Genomic DNA, 21,237 nt, shown 5'->3' with positions numbered 1-21,237 from the left:
ATATTTAGTGCTGAAATTTCAAGTTTTACACTGTAAATTATGAAAGATTACATTTGAAGGTCCTGTAGTCTTTGTAGTATCTGTTGTGAAATGCTTCCAAGTAAAAGCAACTCAACTTTAGCTGAAATAGGCGTTTGGTGCTCCCCAGTCGTTCGACCTTCTTGGCCATCCTCATTGTTGTTGCTGTGGTTGGTTTTCCTCAGGTGTTGTTGTAGTTTTCCCTTTACGGTCAAATGTTTTTGGCAGGCGACAGCAACGCAATTTGCATTTGTTTTCGATGTGGCATGGAAGCCGAAAACTTTTGTCTGCCTTCAAAGTTTTTCGGCCTGCCAAACTGTCCCTCTTTTCCGCCTTTCCGCCTTTTCTGCCCCTGGGGAAAGAGTCGTGGGAAAACCAGAGAAGGAAACTTGTGGGTGGAAAGAGTAGGGGAGGGGGAAGGGAGTGGCAATCTTCACCTTTCAACGCACGCTGCGTTTGCTTTCAATCAAGTTGGAATATTTCTAGGGGCTGCCACTTTCAAACAATGTTCCTGATGAGCTGTCAATTACACACACGTATTTATGGATGGAATGGGAATCCTGAGCTGAGCGAACACCATGCCGAGCGAACAACGCCATGCACAAGTACTGAAACCATTGACTGACGACCAAGTTTCATAAAGATTTCAACACTAATAACAAATAATTAGCCGACTGTCCGATATTCTGTCTTGCATACCACCCACATACAGCCTACAGCCCAGCAGCCCATTTGGCGATTTTGTTGTGTTCCGTGTAAATGTCAAGGTCGTCATTTGAGCAAAACAGCTCACAATTAGTCATAATATTTTGTTGTCGGCATATCGGGGTGTTCCATCTCACATTTTCGGACAGCCAGCCCGAAAAACGAGAAAATAATCATGGCAACAATAATAATAGATGCAGTTAAGTGGAATTGTTTTCAGCAAATGGCCGAAAACAATTCTTGCAGTGGGGTAGGATTTCCAAGACTTGTTCGCTACAAAAACAAAAAGTAGCGTACTAGAAAATCAAAGTAATTTAAATACATCTAAAGCAAGACAAAGGATGGAATGCTAATAGATTCAACAGAGCATTTCTTCTACGCGGAATAGTCCCCGGGCTCCTGGATATCCAATCCTTCCCCCGCCCCCCGCCCCCCGCATGTCAAATCTTAAATTCTGGCCCTAATTTATCCCCAAAAACTGACTGACTCAGGTGACTTGGGCCCCCTCCAAAAAGTTTTTGTCCAACCAACCATGCAAATTCCTTTTGAAATTCATCCTGTTGGTTGTTGGCTGATGGCTGCAACTTGCGTTGCCATTAACTTTATAATCTGATGGAAAAACTACTGAGAGATAGCAAAATGGAAACCGAATTGGAATAAGAGTTTTAAGGGATTGCAGGAAAGGGATGTGAAATCCTTTCGTTGCGTTGCCAAAGGAACTTGTATTTCGGCTTCTGCGGTGTTTGTGGGTTAGTTTCGGGTTAACTGCGGTGAACGGAGGTGCTGGAAATCCAAATAAGTTAAACGATTTTATATATCTGCTTCAATTCAGCATTGAATGCGGTGAAAGTAATATGATAAATATTGAAAATAATTAGTATGCAACGTTCAAACGAGCGAATGTCGTACAAAATAAATCCTACGAGCTTCTCAATTGCCAAACAAAACAAAGTTAGATAACGTAATGTCGCCAAAGGTCCGATTAGTTGACCTCCTATTATGTAAAGGGCCTTTGCACTGCCCGCCCCTTTATTTGCGCCCAATGACATTTGCACACACACAGTTCTAAATGCAGGAGACAAATGGGCGGCCAAGTCGGCTGCCAAAAGGGGCGGGGCTGGTGGTTGGGGGCTGGGGGTCCTTTTGGCCATGTGCTTAAATGTCAACACTTCAACTTCGACTTTTGTGCAGCCGCAGCGCAGCGCAGCCCAGCTCCTTCTCGGCTCCCCACATTCTGTTTGTCTGTTAGTTGGTTTGTTTGTTGTGACGTGTTGGAATGACGTCATTACGCTGGATTTGCACTGATCTATGCGGCGGGGTCATTGTCTGCGTCAGCGAAAGTCGTCGGGAATTGCCGCCCCACTTTTGCGCCCGCTTTCAACCCCCGGTTTTCACCGCTCGCTCACTTAGCATTTGGCTGCACGTGACGCATCAATTGGTCTCTCGGGAAAAATACACGCTGAGAAAACGCACAAACTATTGAGTGTATGCCTAATTTGTATAACACTATTTCTGGGAGAAAATTAAGGTTTCCTACTTGAATTGCAGCCTTCGAGATTAAACAAGTGTGATGCATAGTTTCAATAATTAAATGTAACATTAGTGTATCCGAAATTAAGTTGTTTTTTCAGTGTATGAATTGTTTGTTTTTTCGTTTCTGTTGTGGGTTCGAAACACAAACAGTTTTGGCTAAAGCTGGATGCAATTCAAATTATTACACGGGTGTGCACAGACTTTTTTACTGACTTCAGGTAACAACAATATTGAACAACGTAAACTTTGTTTCCATTTGTATCCATTTGTAACCCAAAGAGCTCAACAGTTTTACACTCCCTGTAGAATGAAGTACGCTCGAGTTATATGTTTAATTAAAAGTTTCAAGAGTATTTGTATTTTTATTTGTATATTTGATTGTGATTTGATTTTACCTTCTTCTTATTTTACCACCTATTCCCTGCGTTCATTGTTGGCTACATTTGTCCCTAGTTTCAGCTTATTTCACCCCTGTTTCCCCTGTTTTCCCCTGTTTTCCCCTGTTTTCCATTGTTTTCCCCTATACTCCCGCTATTTCCTTCACTAAACTTAGCACAATTCTTATGATTGTTGTCTGTATTATCGTTGTTTATTAAGATTGTAACCCTTTTTCCAGGTTTAAAGAACAGGAAGCCTCTATACTCGTTGACCGATCGTACGTATGCCGAGAGAACTGATCTGCCTATATCGTTCTCTCTCTTTCTCCGTCTCTCTCTATCTATCTATCAATCTATCTATCTCTATCGTTATGTCTTGCCCGCCTTTGCATTTGATGTTTGTATGTTTGTTGTCGTTTTCATTCTGCCATTGTCGTCCTGCATTTTGTGATTTGCATGCCGTTTTTGTTTCACTACCTGAATACCCAAGTACCCAATAATAACATATAATTATATTGCGAAATTCTATTTGCGGACCTATTAAGCGTAATTTGTAGCTATTTTATCATAGATTTCCATTGTTTTCCACGGTCCTGACCATTTTTTCTTTTTTGTTTACTTTGCTTGCTTGCAATTATTGATAGATTAAATCATAGTGTTTTGGGTTCGTTCCATGTATGCTTAAGCAATAATGGTAATGTATTAAATCTAGTTTTAAAAAGGACGTAAAATAAGGAATATATATTTTTTCAGTTCAAAATTCCTTTTATTCTTTTCTTATTTAGCAGGAAATTTCATACTTTGTAGTAGGCTCAGCACATATTCCTTTTTGGCTAACAAAATGCTCCAGCCCTTACTTGGTTCAATGAACTTTGAACTTTACCCGTCTTTGAATCGAATCTTTCGCCGCCTCATAACGCTCACATGTTGGCCATGTCCGTATCGTTGAGTCATTGCGATTTGTCTTCGACAGTCACGAGTTGCAGAGGAATTTCGCACATCGAATGACGCGGACATCTGGCATATTATTGAGTGCAGGCCAAGCTAATTTAAATATGAAAAACATTTCCTATTTCCTGTACCCAAGTGTCGAAGCACGAAAAAAAAAACAAGAGAAATGTATATAGAGAAAATAAATAAAACGGAATAATTGCTGACAGAAGTCAATCAGGGGGAACTCTCTCTCGAAAGTCACCCGCTGTGGTCGCAGTCTAGTTGCCACATGCAGTGCCGTACCACCGGGCGTATACGTATCGCGTTCCCGTTCCTCACATTATTCATACGCAGCGTGACACCGAAGACACTGACGCTGGCACACGAAACAAGACCAAAACCACAGCGCGAACCCCATAAAATATGGCCCAAGATGAGGCAGCATCAGCAGCAGCATCAGCATCTTCATCTTCAACTAAATAAAATACATTTTTCCCGTGCATTAAATTCGCTCTGCCGCCAGTGCCTCAATTGCCTCAAAAAAAAAGAAAGAAAATCAACTGTGAGTGCCTGAATATGATTCGTGAGTGCTCGTGATTGCGGGCGCATAATTTTAGCTTTAATATACATATGTGAGAGGCTATATACGCACACATGTATATACAAATACATATATATTGAGTATATATGTACGGGAAAAATGCATTGCACATTGCAGATTTGTCATTCACACCCAGCGGCGAAAAAAATAGAAATTCCTTTTTATAGCTGCGTGTGTGTGTGTGTGTGTGGCATGGAAATGGCAGGCTGGCTGGCTGGCTGGGGAAAACGGAAAATGGAAAATGGCTGTGCTGAGCTGAGCCAAAAGTGAAATGCAAATTAAGTGCTTTAATATCGGCAGCTCGGTGTGCATTCTTCCATGATATAGCCAAAACGAATAAGGGCCAAATATAAAATATTTCCCCGATCGACAGGCACTTTGAACCTCCACCGAGGCATTCAAACCTTTATATAATGCATTTATTTATAAAGGTGCATTGGTACGACGTTTTTTAGCTCGTAAAAAAGCTATTTGTTCTATTTCAGAAACACAAATATATCATTTCGCCCTGTACATTGCAAATTCTAGCACAAAATACTTTGAGTGTATGGCCAGAGTCGCACTTAACACATTTAGAGCAGCAAAGTATTAAATAAATTAATGGACATTTGAAACGGTTATAGTTTTAGTTGACTAGTTTTCAAGGCAGCTAAATGTGAAATGTGAAATGTGGTCAGAAACTGTTTGATTGCATAAATCTCCGTAAGTCTCTGGCATCAGTCAGATTAAGACAAATGCCCGAAGATATTCCCCCGAGAATGTTTATTCGAATTGCTCAGGCACTCGACTGGAGTAAGCTTTTGTTTATGAGTGCACTGCAGAAAAATAGGATTTAATTCGAATTATATCTTCAGTGCAATATCTTTATTCCTAACGAATTCAAAGCTTTTACGTTAATTCATTTTCAGTTGTGGTGTGAATATATAAACACTTAGATTTGATTTATTGAGTGCATTATGAATCGTTTGACAGATTTTGAATGTGTATAGATTAGACGTCGTTGAAGCCATGTAATGACTGCAATCATTCGCTCAGTCAATGCAATAAATGCAAAGCCATTCAAAAGCCCATTTCGGCGCACGGTGCGCATGAGTAATGTGGTCCTCATTACCCAGTTATCAGTTATAAGCTTAAGTGCTGCGAAGGCAAATATAAAAAATCAAAAATCGCTCATTGAAAGTGTATTATTAGAATTCTTGTAACATTATTCTCTACTGCTACGCTTTTTATTTCAATTTTCTCAGCACGCCCTCGTTTTCTTCTTTCTTTAATACATTTTCCCCTATCATGCGAAAGATATTAAAATCATTGCCGTATTTAAAAATGAATGTGGACGCTGTTTGGATTTTTTTTTTTTCGTTGCTCCCGCTAATGAGCGTTAATCAAATGCCAACAGCTGCGGATGCAAAAACAACAAGAATATTAATACTATTAATATTAAGCAGCGATTGAAGCCAACAACAGCGAAAATAGAGAGGGGGGATTTATTAAGCATTAGCGTAGGTAAGTGCGATGGGAAAAGCGCTGGTAGCAGGGAAGGGTAGGTAAGGGAAATGGGGGTGGGGGGTGGGCACTGCAAATGAAAATTAAATTATTTGAGCGTAGCTATCTTTTCTCATTCCGAATGTTCATCATGATTATAGTTGCGTTGCCTATGACGACGCCGCTGATAATAATGATGAAGTGCCAGAGAAGGACGTATTCCCAAAAACAGGGTGTCTCGTCAAAGTGTAGACCAAGCAGTCCAAACAGTTCTCTAGTCATTTTTGCATTCAGTATTTATTTGGTTATCATTTGCTTTACAAACGGATTTGAAAGTATGGCATTTATCAAATTTATATGCACCCTGTATCCCCATAATTGAGCAACTGCCGCTCTGTTCGCCTGATGAAGATGAAAAGCAAGCTGAAATCTTAAGCGAGATGAAAATACGAAAAAAAACACTCTCACGAGCGACAAGTAGAAATATTTTTTCTTTTTTTTTCCCCTTTTTTTATAAGTTGAATATAATTTGTGCGCTCTGCTCTCGCGAGACTCGTCTACGATAATTTTTCTTTTACGTGTGTTTGGCCACTGTGTTTTCTGATTTCTGTATTTTTCTGCCGCGGGACGCGCTTCATTCTCGTTTTGCGGTTGCTCGTGGAAATTTCGAAAAAATCTCAAACTAGCCGCGGAAATCTCAAACACAAAAATCCAAGCGATTGCTTCAATCACAGAAGAACTAAACAATAACAGGCGACTTACAAGACTTTAATCAAGCGGAGAAAAGAATTTCGGACTAGTGGGCCCATGGGGGCAAAAAGTGATTGTTAATCTCGTTTCATCTATAAACATTGCGTTTATTTTATTTGATTTTTTTGGTTTTTTTGTTTGGTTTTAAATTGTGCAAAAATCTAGCAAAATGCTAAACAAAAACTCAGCATCGTCGCAGTCTCTGCCGCGAGTGCATAGTTTTTTCAACATGATACCCTCGATAATGCAGGACGATTTGGCTGTGACCATTCTCAACGATCGGGACAACATGTTCTCCATCAAGTCACAGCGCAGGTACATGAATATCAAGGGATATACTGGATATAGACTGGCCCGATCAGGGCCATTTATGGCCAGCTCTCAAAATAGTTTTGCCTTTTCTATAGATATACGTACACGTATCTCTCGAAATACATATTTATCGAAAAATACAGCCAATTTCAATTTTAATGACATCCAACAGGCCGCGTGTCTTCTATATGTGCCTCCATTAATTATGATCTTTGGCTCGCGTTTATTTCTATGCCAATATGTTGGCTGAGCTTTGGTTTTTTACATATACCCTTTCTGATATATTAATTTTTCATTTTCATTTGAATTTACATTTTATTGCCACAGACATTGATTTTCTGCGTACTGCGGGGAATTCCCTTCCTCAATATGACAAAAAACGTTTGGCTAAAGACTTTTTATTTCAATTTGAGTGAATGTCATTGCGTTTCAAAGATATATTTCCCACCGAATTCCCAGAAATTATACGCATTTTTGTATTCCTTTGTCACTAGGCTTTTAGTGGATGTCAATATAAGAAATATGAGTTCAACTGTCCAATTTCCAAGAATCCGTTTGGATTTCTCATTTTGCTTCAAATAGTTGACATGCAACAATAGAATGTGATTAAAATTTAGTTATTTACATCGTTTTTCATGTATTATTATTATCTATTATTCTTTTGATGAGTCACGCTGTGTTTTTAACTAAAGAGGCGATCTCTGGGGGGCGTGTTGAAAATGCGTCGCAGTATAAATACACCGAAATAGCTGGCGAAATGGCACAGGAATAATAAGAAATAATAAGAAATATTCAGGGGTGGACGCACCCCCAGAATGTCTTTAAACGAAATGACAAATCAGCGTCAACAAAAAAATTAACCATCATGAAAGTTCTTCAAGTACAAAAGCAGACAAACCCATTTGTTTTGAATGCTCGCTCAAATTTCCCGCCGTTTTCCAGAGTTGTTCGGCTGTGCGCTCGGTTCGCTTATCGATGGATAATGTCTGGCACGATTTTTCTGGCCGATTTTCATGCTATAGGCGACGTGCCAAAAGTCAGGGAAACCGAACGCAAGTGTGTTAAGCAAATAGCGTGAGACAGGCGATGAGAGAAGGGAAAAAAGTGGCCACAAATGTGAATTGCAATAGGCCGTTCTTGCTGGCTCTTCGTTGTTGTAATTGTGGCCGCAAAGGAGGTCAACTTTTCCATTTTACCACATTAAAATATCACTCAATGGCACTTTGCGAGCTCACACTTCATTTCACTCACCGCCTTTTTCGATATTCGTTTCTGCTAATTGGACTAAATGGAAATTGAGGGAATTATTGGCGGCTTAAAGGCGACTTGTATGCTTTGGTCTGTCTAATGCTTATCTTTAATTTAGTGAGATGATAGCAAATATTGCCCATCCCTGACGTTCTGCTTTCAATTAATTTTCATTTAAATTCTTTGGCGCCGTTTCACTGCGTTTAATTTGTCTACCAATTCGTGACGCCATCGATGTGAACGCCCCCGCAACTTAATAATACGCAATATACATATACACATACATTACTAAACACACATCTGTCTATATGTGTTCGCTTTTTATACTTAATTATTTATGCCATTTTTTGTTTGTCAACGTGCTTCGTGTCTCCTTGTTTCTGCCCAATGCGATTCTCGGTATTTCTTCGTACATTCTCGGCTTCGGCTTCCTTTTGTTTTATTTTTGGCACACAGCGCAAAAATCTCAGCCACTTTGCCAAGTGGAAAAGTCCGGCCCATGGGCCACGCCCACGCCTCGAATGTCCTTCGAGTCCCGATTTATTTCTACATGTTTTCCGCAATTTGCGTGGAATTTTCAGCATAAAAAAGGCGGCGGATAAAAACCGAAACTTGGCCGTCGCCATGGCGTCCCTTTTCGCTTGTCTTTTTTTATTTGAGGACATTCACTGACCTTTTTTAGAGCAACGTTATCGATTTTCACAACATTTTGCCATTTAAATTCTACTCAAAATGAGTGCCAAACAAATTACATAGTTTCAACAAAATACAGCAAAAACAAAAAAAAAGAGAGAGAGAAATTTAAATAAATTAGCAAATTTTTCGTTTAAAATTCTTGGTGTTATTTATGGTCTTGTTTTCGCAGCTTTTGGCAATGCATCAAAGAGCCTTAGAATCTTGTACGATGTAAGAGGATTTGGTTGACCGACTTTTATATGTTTCCAAACACATTTTGCAATTATTATGGCAAATTACAGCGTAATGCGGAAAACATCAATGGGTGTTAATATCGCCCTGCAAAATGCTGTTCAAATGCTATTTGTTGAGATATTTAAAGATCAGTTTCTATTATATTGTTTATTTGCAATATTCAAAGGAAATCTATGGTACCTAATATCATTATGTTTCATTATGTGCATATACGTAGTATTCTTTACTTCAAAGGGAAATATTCAAATTGGTTAATGCATTTTTATGCACGACGTTTTGGTCAAACCATTCTTGTGCAATACTGGAAACCTTTTCTTATTATAAGCAAGTTTTTAATTTATTTTAAATGCTTAGATATGTATATACTTTGTAATGGGTAATTTAATTGCATGGCTTAACACGGCTTTTCTTCTTGATTGGGCTTAGCTTATTTTGAAGAATATGATTATACATTTCAATGCAAACTAATAATATTCCACACTTCTCTACACTTTCTTTCACCTTTTTTGCAGCCATGGCGAGGATCTCATTGTGACGCCTTTCGCCCAAATTTTAGCCAGCTTACGTTCAGTGCGCAACAATTTATTAAGTCTGACAAATGTTCCAGCATCAAACAAGTAAGTGTATTGTGACCTTGACACGCCCCTTTTACCACCCCCCAAACCCCCCCTCAACCCCCGGGAGGCATTCAATTTGTTGTGTACTATGTATATGCAATGTACTTGACCCCGAAAAAATATGAAATCTCACTCTGTTTTAACCCCCCCTTAACCCCCTAACCCCTTAACCCCTATGTGTGCTGCCGCCTGCTCTCTGCTCGCCCTAACCTACTCACTCTCCCCCTCTCTCTCTGTCTCTCTTTCCCTCTCTGTCTCTCTCTCTCCCTGCCTCTCTGGTCTTGGTGTGTGTTTTTTGTCGTCTCACACTTTAATTAATCAAAAGCAGCGACCACAATGACAACAAACAAAATAACACTCGCATCCAACAATAACTTTTGATGGTCGGTCCATAAAAAAGTGCGGAAAAAACAAAAACACATATAGATTAAATGAAAAAATATAAATAGAACCCTACGAAAGGTTGGAGGTACACACTAACAAACACGGCATTCGATAAAACCCCCAACTTTTCACAGATGACGCGAAATGTTCCAAAAATATCGCCAAGTATATCGCCAAAAACAAGTGGGACAGAAAAAGAATTTTATACGCATATTTTCGTGGAATATATTCATATTCATGGCGCAAAACGTAAATTTAGAGAGCATTTCTGTTGAGAAGCTATGAAAAGTCAATTTTCCAAGGAACAATTACTAATTTGTTTGCTCAACCACAAAACCAAAAAAAACATGTCTTGTTGTTTGCTGCTTATAAGTTAGTTGTTTTGATACGAGCATACATACATATTTAAAGAAATGATATCAACAAATTTATAAACAACATAAACAAATGTTATTTAAATTAAATCAATTTCCTCTAATAGTAACCCCAAAACGTCAATAACACTTTTAATCATATAATTAATTGTAAATAAATCCATTTGGTTGTTTAGAAAGATGCACGCCTTGCAGAAATGGGTTAAAGCACATAACCCAACACCTAACCTTAACCCCCTGCAGCCCCCTGGCCCCTATTAACCCCCTTGACCCCCTGACTTGCAGTGATTGCTGTAAATAGAAAGATAAACCCCCCAAAAAATGATGAAAATTCACAAATATAAATATTTTTTCTCTTTCTTCCGCTTTCTCTCGCTCTCTCTCTCTCTCTAACTCTCTTTCTGATTTTGCCATTTCCATATGTGTCTATGTGTGTCACCGATACTTTTGCAAATTCACAAATCTAAATGTCGTGTTCTCCTCCTGCCACACCCACACCCACACCGTGCAACGTGACATTCCATAACCATCCATGCTCCATGCTCCATGCTCCATGCTCCTCACACCCCACTCCCTACCCCCTGTTTTGATTTTGAACAACTATTGCCCAATTAAATCCACTAAAATTCCATATTTGCTTACCATGCTCCCTTAAATGTTTGTTCGATTGTTTGTTGATTCGTTTGTTTGTTTGTTTGTTTGTTTGATGATTCTGTTCGTTTGTTGTATCTGCACCCCGAAACCAACCGCCTACCTCCCGCCCATTTCCCAATCCCCCTCTCTCTGTGTGCGTGTGTGTGTGTGTGGAAACTGTGTATTAATCCATCAAGATCCAGGCGGCCCAACCAATCCTCGTCGGCCTCGCGATCGGGAAACCCCCAAGGAGCCCCGCTGTCCCAGGGCGAGGAGGCCTACACCCGCCTGGCCACCGACACCATCGAGGAGCTGGACTGGTGCCTCGACCAGCTGGAGACCATCCAGACCCATCGCAGCGTCTCCGACATGGCCTCGCTCAAGGTACGATCTCAACTCACTCACACTCACTTCTTCACATTCAAGTTACGGCGAATACAGATTACAGATATATTTAATTTTTGTTACATTACGAAATGTTTTGCTATCGAGTAAAGTTTCTCATGCCTTTTAAGTTCGAAGCCAAGTCATTGAAAGCGATTGTTAGTCTTAATCTCAGCCTCATTCATATGCATAACTTAACTTAATCGAAACTTTCACCGTTTCAGTTCAAACGCATGCTCAACAAGGAGCTGTCGCACTTCAGCGAGTCCAGCAGATCGGGAAATCAGATTTCCGAATATATATGTTCCACTTTTTTGGGTGAGTTTCTTCGATATGCTAGTTATACGTACCCCTTTTGCGTTATTCATCGATACTTCTTAAATGTATGTATTTAAATTTAAATTAGATTACTGCGCTCCTGCCAACCCATTACTCCTCTCAAGCTTTTATTCTACTGAAGCAACTTCAACTGAAATCCCCCCATCGATCCGTTTTCAGATGGAAACTCATTTCACGGCAAACTTTTTGCAAAACAATCCCAGCGCTCGAATCATTTCCCGTGGATTTCCTATTCTATTTACCCCCATTCTATTTAACCCCTTATTTGCGATTCCGCCGCCTCACCGACGCCACAAACTATGACTTAGCCCATCAAAAGCCCCTGAGCCCGCTGATGCCAACGCATTCGAGGCCCCAAAGTTATTCAAGATGTTTTGCGGCTTTAACTTTCGCTGGCTGCAATTTGTTTTTCGGCCTGTCTTCGTCTCGCGCCCTGTAGTTTTTCGTACTTTTCCGTATTCCGTATATTTCTAGCTGCTCGGCTCGCCAAAGTATGCAATAAAATCGCATTAGCCACCGCAGCGCGAAAGGGCAGAAGAATGGAGTTCAAGTGGCTAAAGCCTCAAGCCATCCATCTGCGCTACAGAGCCAACAAAATAGAGCGGAAAAACTAAAAAAAAAATTATGCAAATCCAGGATCTAAACCGCCTGAAACTGTTCGAGGCAATAATACCCTTGAACAAGTATTTAATCTATTTTTTATATTTATTAGATGTTTCTAGGTAGCGCTCTTTAAATCTAGACAAGCTTAAAAAAACAGCATAGATGGTTTTGAAAAATTTTGAAGACTAGTATTCGTGCATTGATTTTAATTAGGGTAAAAAAAAGGAAGTCTATCGTTATTTGTGCCCAATTTTTCTCGAATTGAAAGTGCAAAATGAAATTATGCAGAGCAGCATAAAAACAGATGAAGTGGAAATTTCATTGTTTAACCTGCGAGCCAATCCCCCAAAGCGGAGACCCATGCACGCGCACTGCCGTTCCTCATTTTCCCCGAAAAGTTTTCCCCATTTTTCCCTTCTTCTTCGCCCACTTTCCGCTTTTCCCCGATGGTCCTGCGGAAAGCCACTTTGGTGGCACTTTGTGCGGCAACGGGAATACAATCGAGGTTTAAAAAGTGACCGCTCGTCTACACAGATAACAAATTCAATATGAAACTATGGCTTCTGATTTAGAGAAAATCAAGAACCAAAAGTAGAACATTTTCAACGACTGATAATATAAGAGTTTGCCATTTATCAACCTAATGCAGTTAGCCCTACATATGTCTTCGTATCTAAAATTATTTTTTTCGGTGCAAAGTGGGCGGTAGGCGTGGCGTTAGCGTGGACAAACAAAGGGGCCGCACCTAGTCAAAAAGCAACAAAAAAGGAGTTAAAAGCGTAGGAAAAAAGTGGGAACAGAGGGAGCGAAAGGATATCGGGCATATTTGCACATTTGTCCATATTTCTGCTTCACTGAGCAGCCACTGAAAGAGTGGCCAAGGGACGAGTGGGGGGTGGGGGGAGAGAACACCAGCCGGGGGATATAGTGACCTTCTCGGGATCTAAACCTACCTTTTCTCTAGAATTTCCAGGCCTAAGCCAACTAACTTGTTGTTGGCGTAGTTTATCAAGCATAAAATCGCATTTGGGGGATACACACAGCAAAAAAAACCCCACACACACACACGGCTGCCTAATGTCCATTTGTAACACTTCATTTGAAACAGAAGACTCGACCTCGAAAGTCAAAAAAAAAGGAAGGAAGAAAGGAGGAAGGTGGAGGGTGGGTAGGGAGATGGCCCAAAAAAATTATGGCGGACCAAAACAGATTTCAGCACCTGAAATTCGCCCTAGGAACAGAAAAATCTCAAAAAGAAAAAAGAATTCGAAGAGAAAGTGAGGACAGCATATGCAAAACAAGATTCTGTCACACATATCAGGTGAATAAATTTTCCCTTGAAGGGAAAAGATTTTGGAGCATGCGAAGAAAAACTCGCAAGGATTGAAAACCAAAAAAAAACTTGACTTTAATGCCTTTAAATTGTGCTTTAAGTACAGGCTTGCACCAATTGATCAAATGTGAGAAAACATGGGACACATTAAAAGGACACAATCCTGCCGCAAATAAAACCCATCCATGGAAACACCGAAGCGGCAGAGAGAGCAACCCCATTGCCTGGTTATTTATGTTTTATGTGTGTAGTTTTAAGTTTTTAGTTTTGCACCGGCAAACGAGAATTCAACGCAATTTGGAATTTGAAATGAATATTAATTTATGCACAGGCAATTTGAATTTGCTCTTCATGCCACAAACAGCGACAAACACAAAAACAATTGGGCAGCGAGGGGTTAAGGGCTGCGGCCCCCAAAAAGTAGGCAATGGAATTTTGAATGGGAAACTGCAAAAGTTTTGCTTGTTTGCCGTCGAACGCTTGAATATTTATATGGCTATTTAAGCACCGAGTGAGAAGAAAGGCCCTGAGCAATGCGAGTTGAAGGACTTGGGTCGCTGCTCCACATCCTTCTGCTTGGCCCACATTTCGCTGCCATTCGGTTATAGAAATATGCAGATGTAGGGTAGTAGATGTATAGATCAGCTGCCTAGCACATGTGTGTTTGTGGCAGACGGTGATGCTTGAGTTAGTATGCTCTGTACCACACAGCGGGTGTTATTTTCAAAAAATTAATATCATGAATGGAATATTATATATAAGACTGTAAACTTAATTCACCTATTCAACATGGATTTTTGCTCCATTCGTTTGCAGACAAGCAGCAGGAGTTCGACTTGCCGTCGCTGCGCGTGGAGGATAACCCGGAGCTGGTGGCCGCCAACGCAGCCGCTGGTCAGCAGTCCGCCGGACAGTATGCGCGCTCCCGCTCGCCGCGCGGCCCGCCCATGTCGCAGATCAGCGGCGTGAAGAGGCCACTGTCGCACACGAACAGCTTCACCGGCGAACGGCTGCCCACCTTCGGTGTGGAGACACCCAGGGAAAATGAGCTGGGCACCCTGCTCGGCGAACTGGACACCTGGGGCATTCAGATATTCAGCATCGGCGAGTTCAGCGTCAATCGACCGCTCACCTGTGTGGCATACACCATATTTCAGGTGCGAAACGAAACGGAACGGAACGAAAATAATACCAGCAATGTACTTGTACAATGTAACTAACTTCTCCTTCTGTTTTTGTTTACTTTTCACCCCACAGAGTAGAGAATTACTGACCAGTCTTATGATACCACCGAAAACTTTTCTTAACTTTATGTCTACTCTGGAGGACCACTACGTCAAAGACAATCCGTTTCACAATTCGCTGCATGCCGCCGACGTGACCCAAAGCACCAACGTGCTACTCAATACACCGGCGCTGGAGGGCGTATTCACACCGCTCGAAGTGGGCGGGGCGCTGTTCGCCGCTTGCATCCACGATGTTGATCATCCCGGCTTAACCAATCAGTTCTTGGTTAACTCAAGTGCGTGTTCCTTTAGTTTGCGAGCCATGCCAATTGGCACATCAGTCACACACAAAATCAAATCAGTCTGATAATTACTGAAATTACTAATTATGCAACATTTCCATTTTGCCACAGGTTCCGAACTAGCATTAATGTACAATGACGAATCTGTTTTGGAAAATCATCATTTAGCTGTTGCCTTTAAATTATTACAAAATCAAGGATGTGATATATTCTGTAATATGCAAAAGTGAGTTCATTATATTCAGATTGATAATTCAATATATGTATAATTAATGTCTTTCGTGTGCAGGAAACAACGCCAAACATTGAGGAAAATGGTTATTGATATTGTGCTGTCCACGGACATGTCCAAGCACATGAGTCTGCTGGCCGACCTGAAGACAATGGTGGAAACCAAGAAGGTGGCCGGTTCCGGCGTACTGCTGTTGGACAACTACACCGACCGCATACAGGTGAGTGGTGCCCCTTTGCCCTTGGGGGTCATGCGTTCTGCTAACACTATACCCACTAACACCAACTAACTAACTCTTTCACTCTTTCCCGATAGGTGCTTGAGAATCTGGTGCACTGCGCCGATCTGAGCAATCCCACCAAGCCGCTGCCGCTTTACAAGCGCTGGGTAGCCCTGCTCATGGAGGAGTTCTTCCTGCAGGGCGACAAGGAGCGCGAATCGGGCATGGACATCAGTCCCATGTGCGATCGCCACAATGCCACCATCGAGAAGTCGCAGGTGGGCTTCATCGACTACATCGTCCACCCACTTTGGGAGACCTGGGCGGACCTGGTGCACCCGGATGCCCAGGATATACTCGACACGCTTGAAGAGAACAGAGACTACTACCAGAGCATGATACCGCCTTCGCCGCCGCCATCGGGCGTCGATGAGAATCCGCAGGAGGACAGGATACGCTTTCAAGTGAGCATCCTTCCCGTGGTAGTACACAAATCAGTTACTGACCCGGTAATATAGGGGGCGTAGATTTTCCTTTCAAATCCGTGTCAGTTCTGAGTTCAAGTACCAAATGAAAGTCACAATAAGTCACGCAATAACATTGATGCATTTCGTGTTACAAATAGGTAACCCTTGAGGAGTCCGACCAGGAAAACCTCGCCGAGCTGGAGGAGGGCGACGAGAGTGGTGGCGAGAGCACCACCACTGGCACCACCGGAACCACCGCCGCCTCCGCGCTAAGCGGGGCTGGTGGCGGTGGCGGTGCAGGCGGGGGAGTGGCACCTAGAACGGGTGGCTGCCAAAACCAACCGCAACACGGTGGAATGTGACGGAGAGTCGTGGGAATTTATCGCAAATTACAGGAAAAGGCTCACAACTTTTTCCTATTACGTTAGTGACTACTATTAACACAAAAAAAAACCAAACAAAAACCTAAAACGAAAAACAAACAAAAAAACAAAGAAAAACTCTTGGAAAAATGCAAAAAAAAAAATACAAAAAAAACCCAAGTAAGGAAATATTAAACCAATGTTTAAATGCATACAAAAATCCAAACAGCAATAGCAAAACTACCATTAAACCTTTAAAGTCTAGAGAAAATCGACAAAGGAAATTAGAAGTTTACTTAATGGAACCCGAGATTGATGTTGAAAATACACTGAAAAAGGAGGAGGAGGCAGAGCTAACTAAGAAAAATCAATAAGTACATATTGTTAAACACATAGACACACTAAATTCAAGACAAAGCAAAGATAATGAGAAAAAAATTGATAAGTAATAATAAGACGATACCAAAACTCCCGCCCCAAACCCTAAGAAACCCTCTCTTACCCCTCCCCTTTATATATACAATTTTTGTTGCATGTGTAGGTAAATGATTTTTGTCAAATTCATCTGAAGTAGTATATCAATCAGAGGAAGCCCCTTAGCAGAGTCTCCTCTTTTAATCCATTGACTAAAGTGAAATATTTAACGCAGAGAATCAGGCAAACGAAAAGGAATAATTAATACGACCTAGCTTAAGAGAAGTTATTAAGTTTTTAATGTTTTGCATGCCCCAAACAGATTTATTTTACTTGATTGATAACGCTAGATCTAACTGATAAACTGATAACAGCAGCACATGGAGTTTTTTATAATTTAGACCACAGCGATAGAAGCGAAAGAAAATCAACCATGTAAAGTGTAAGAACCCAGTGAATTAAACCAAAATTGAAAGCCAACCGAGTTGAAACCAATTTAATTCTAAATCTATATCTAAATCAGCAACCCAAAACCCTAAACAACAAAAGAGAATGATGAAAGGAACAGTCTACAGCCAGACTGTAGTTGTATAGTAATATATATGATATAAATATTTTTTTTAATATTATTTGTAAATAATTTAAATGTTGGACTCGAATTTAAATCAAGCGGCTAGCACATGTTGCAGCTAAACTAAAATGAAAACAAAGCCAAAAACACACATAAATAGGGAACTAAGTGGAAAAGGAGGAAAAACGGAAAGAGAAAAACTATTGTACAATTAGCTAAAGAATTTCCATTTCAATTTTCAATTTAAATTGCAATTTAGTTTGCTTCCAGAAGAGAATGAAAGGAGACAGAAGAAAACATAGAGAGATAAACCGAAAATAATTTCAAACGCTGTCTTCGCAAATATTTTTCGCTATATATTACTTATACCATTATTTTACTAGTTACTAAGCTACTTACTGAGCCACACAAATTAAAAACGAAAGAGACAAGACACCAGGACAAGAAAGAGAAGGAGCTTTCATGAATTTAGTGAACAAACATACATAACTGGCAACTGGCCACTGTGGCAGAGGCCACACACAATTTACAAAGCAAACACCACCAAAAAAAGACTCTTCAAGCACAAAAACTGTTTAGTTAACCAACTGTAAAACCAAAGCAAAGCAAAAAGGAAAATAACAACCAACACAAAAGATATAATCCCAAAAAGTCATTGGCTATAATATGATTACTTAACCTAACCTATACAATATAGATATATATCCTATATGCATATATAAAGTCACGATACTGGCGCTGGTGCGCGGATCGATCAATGTGGCAGGCCAAATTCTAAACGCGCATAATTTAACTATTGTTTATATTATGTTTTATTGTTATTAATTTATTACCCAAAAACATTATTTTTTCAGATCTAGTGCTATATATATTTCTTTTTTGTGTTGAAGCGGGCAGGATCCGCGCATAAAATAGTGTTTTTTTTATTACAAATATATATATATATATATATATAATATGATATGTGAATGAAATGTAATGAAATGAAGTGGAACCTTGATGGTCTAAAAATATCATTAAAAGCGAGATGGAAAGTTGAAGAACAAGAGATACTTTATAGCAATTTAAGCAGCATTGTAAATGTGCGCTTCAGAACTACTTTTTTTCGAAACTTAATCGACCTTCAGCAAATACAGCAAGATATATTACCTACATACATACACACATATATTATTAATTGAACCATAGTTGCGACAAAAACAAAATTGACGGCAAGTCCATGGCAAACTTAAACAAAAACGAAAAGCTACTTTAACAAATTGAGTGAAATAAATAAAAGAAAGAAAACAAACAAAAAAAAAAAACCATATGACTTTTTTCTCCTCCTACAAAATAACAAAATAAAAACTAAAAAACAGAAAAAATAAACTACTAAGTATTGTATTTGTAATACGAATTTTCCTGCGAGTGGAGTCTTTCCGCAGAACCATAAAGCCGGAAAAGAAAACCTACAGAGTTCCGCAGCAACAGCGGCACTGGTACATGTGTAGCTATAGCTATAGCTCTAGCTATACGATTATGTAATTTACCAGAGTATTAACCAAACATTTAAATTTATATGCATATGCAACCAACATATATAGATATATACTACGAATATATGCAGTAACGGACATTTGATGTATACTCGAGTTGAAACATAACCTAACCAGATGTTGTATGTGTATGTGTAATTCGATGAACTTAAAGTCCAAGCCCATAAACCCATAAGAACAAGCAATTTATAGTGAACAAGTCGAAAAGTATCTAAATGTAATTGTTAGCAAATGCCAAGTAATTACCGAAAGTTACCAGAAAGTTAAAGAGGCATCTATCTTATCCCCCCTCCCCACAACACTCAATTTTTGACTGAAATTGAATCGTCTATAGAGGCACTCGATTCGTACGCCCCCCTCCCCTCTCCATCCCCTTTCCCCGACTACTCTATTTTATCCGATTCTTTTCTATCGACGTGCCGCCAATTATATCAGTGTATATAAACTATTTAAAATCACGCATAAGTGCACACATAGAGTTTTGTAGCGTCATATGTCATTAAGGATACCCACTTACATATGCCTACATATATGGAGGGTCATAAGCAAGTAAAGTAAATCTACATATATGTGTGGGTAAAGAAAGAGATCAGCATTTGTAGCACAGGTTGGCCAAATTTATTGGGAATATCGATTAAAGTTGAGTAAAGCCGAAGAAAAACCAAATGAAAACTGTTTGTTGTGCTGTTAGCCGTAAATGAGAACTTTTTTTTGAGATAACTTAATACCTATACATAAATATGTATTACAATATATGTATCTATAAATATACAGGCGACAAACAAATTAAACCAAATACCGGAACAAAAAAACCCAAAAACAAAACAGAAAAAGAAAAAGAAAAAGAAGAGAGAGAACAAATAATACAAACGATATTGAAATGGCATGTTTTGTACTATAATGAAATGAGAAATGAGAACACCAAAGACGAATGCAAAACAAAAATGCAAACACAAAACAAAATATACAAAAAAATATTCTTAAAAAATACCATAAATTGTGCGCTGGCGACGACGGTTGTTTGAAAATGAGAAGGAAAAGGACATGCTGCTTGAAATGCCGATCGTAAGCGAGTCCTTTCGCTTAAAATGCTAGTCGGCATTTCAATCGAGTGGAGAATCGGGAGATATTATATACATATAGAACACGTAACGCTGGCGTTACTGGGCAAACAGTTAGGCATTTTTTTTTTTGGAAATTTATACAATTACATATACAAAAAGCTCACCCACAACAAGGACTACAGCTACAAAAGAACAAAATACACACATACATACAAACATACAAACATTAACGCGTACACGGACAGCGATTTGCGCCGGATCAAAATTGTGGGGATTTCGAACCGAAAAAGAAAAAAAGGAAAATAGAATGAGGAAAATCGGCAAGTTATTTACCACTGAAACTGATCGGGTGTACCTATGGTACCAAATAGGGCTTACCCAGGCTGATTCACCCAAAATAAATGAATATATGTAGTAACGAGCTGGCTTTTGTTGTTTAGTTATGTATTGTTTCGGTTATGTTTTGCCTCTCTCAGAATTACCATATACATATATATGTATATTCTATGTATATATATGTAGTTATGTATGTGAAAGCGTAATCATTTATGAAATCAATGAAAATCTAACCTGAAAACAAAGAGAAAAACCTAAGTCAAATACATAATTGCATGCAAGAGTAAGTAATATTAATGAAATATAAGAACAAAGGTCACTCTCTGGCTTTAAAAAAGGCCGCATGGCAAATTATAAATGGTAAAACAATGAGCAGGTGGCATTATGAACAGATTTGAATGATTATGGAATACAGACTAAAAATAAAAAATTAAAAAATCTAAATAAATGAAAAGATAATATTTAAAAATATTCCAGTTGCATTTTTTCTGCGAGGGATATTCTAACAAAACAAAATTTCTGCTTTTCGAAATCCGTTTATCGAAAAATGTACCTGTCCCGCTATTATTTTCTCAGTTAAATCTCCTAGTTCCTGGGTTTCAGATACCAGGCAAACAGAAATCTCAGCAGGTGGCGTCAGGTGGCAGTAGGTATCATAGAATGAGACAACTAGCTGATATTTCCATGATGGCCATCCCTTTCATGCTTTCAGGCGCCCCTTGACAAATAAGGAACAAGCTTACAGGAGTAAACCGTTACTTTACCACTGAAGGCAGATCAGAGATGCTCAGTCACATTGTGCACTTGGTGCTTCACGCGTTTTTCACGAAATTTGCACGACAATCACGACATAATTAAAATATCCCATGTGGTTGTTGGGAGCGTGACAAAAAATCTGTTACACGCGGGCATCTCTATTTTAGGCAAAAAAAGGGATCGTTGGCTACCTACT

At 39.6% G+C, this 21,237-nt stretch overlaps 1 protein-coding gene across 14 annotated transcripts in view; it reads left to right on the top strand.

Moving 5' to 3' along the window:
- Positions 1-17,259, top strand: part of LOC122624185 (cAMP-specific 3',5'-cyclic phosphodiesterase) — a 99,421-nt gene extending 82,162 nt beyond the window's left edge. For 6 of the 14 annotated variants that reach the window (XM_043803644.1, XM_043803648.1, XM_043803649.1 and 3 more), the window contains 10 exons: positions 2,873-2,911; positions 9,402-9,506; positions 11,095-11,281; positions 11,506-11,599; positions 14,373-14,713; positions 14,814-15,078; positions 15,196-15,310; positions 15,374-15,536; positions 15,632-16,000; positions 16,162-17,259. In XM_043803644.1, the coding sequence (XP_043659579.1) occupies positions 2,873-2,911; positions 9,402-9,506; positions 11,095-11,281; positions 11,506-11,599; positions 14,373-14,713; positions 14,814-15,078; positions 15,196-15,310; positions 15,374-15,536; positions 15,632-16,000; positions 16,162-16,365 (1,882 nt within the window). In that variant the 3' untranslated portion in view covers positions 16,366-17,259. Of the gene's footprint in view, positions 1-2,872; positions 2,912-6,290; positions 6,715-9,401; positions 9,507-11,094; positions 11,282-11,505; positions 11,600-14,372; positions 14,714-14,813; positions 15,079-15,195; positions 15,311-15,373; positions 15,537-15,631; positions 16,001-16,161 lie in introns of those variants that run through there. The other 8 variants (XM_043803646.1, XM_043803651.1, XM_043803653.1 and 5 more) reach the window with 5 other exon arrangements.
- Positions 17,260-21,237: the final 3,978 nt, after the last annotated feature.

This window comes from Drosophila teissieri, chromosome X (genome assembly GCF_016746235.2).
Source record: "Drosophila teissieri strain GT53w chromosome X, Prin_Dtei_1.1, whole genome shotgun sequence".
Taxonomy (NCBI): Eukaryota; Metazoa; Arthropoda; class Insecta; order Diptera; family Drosophilidae; genus Drosophila; species Drosophila teissieri.
This window is presented reverse-complemented; position numbering and strand designations above follow the sequence as displayed.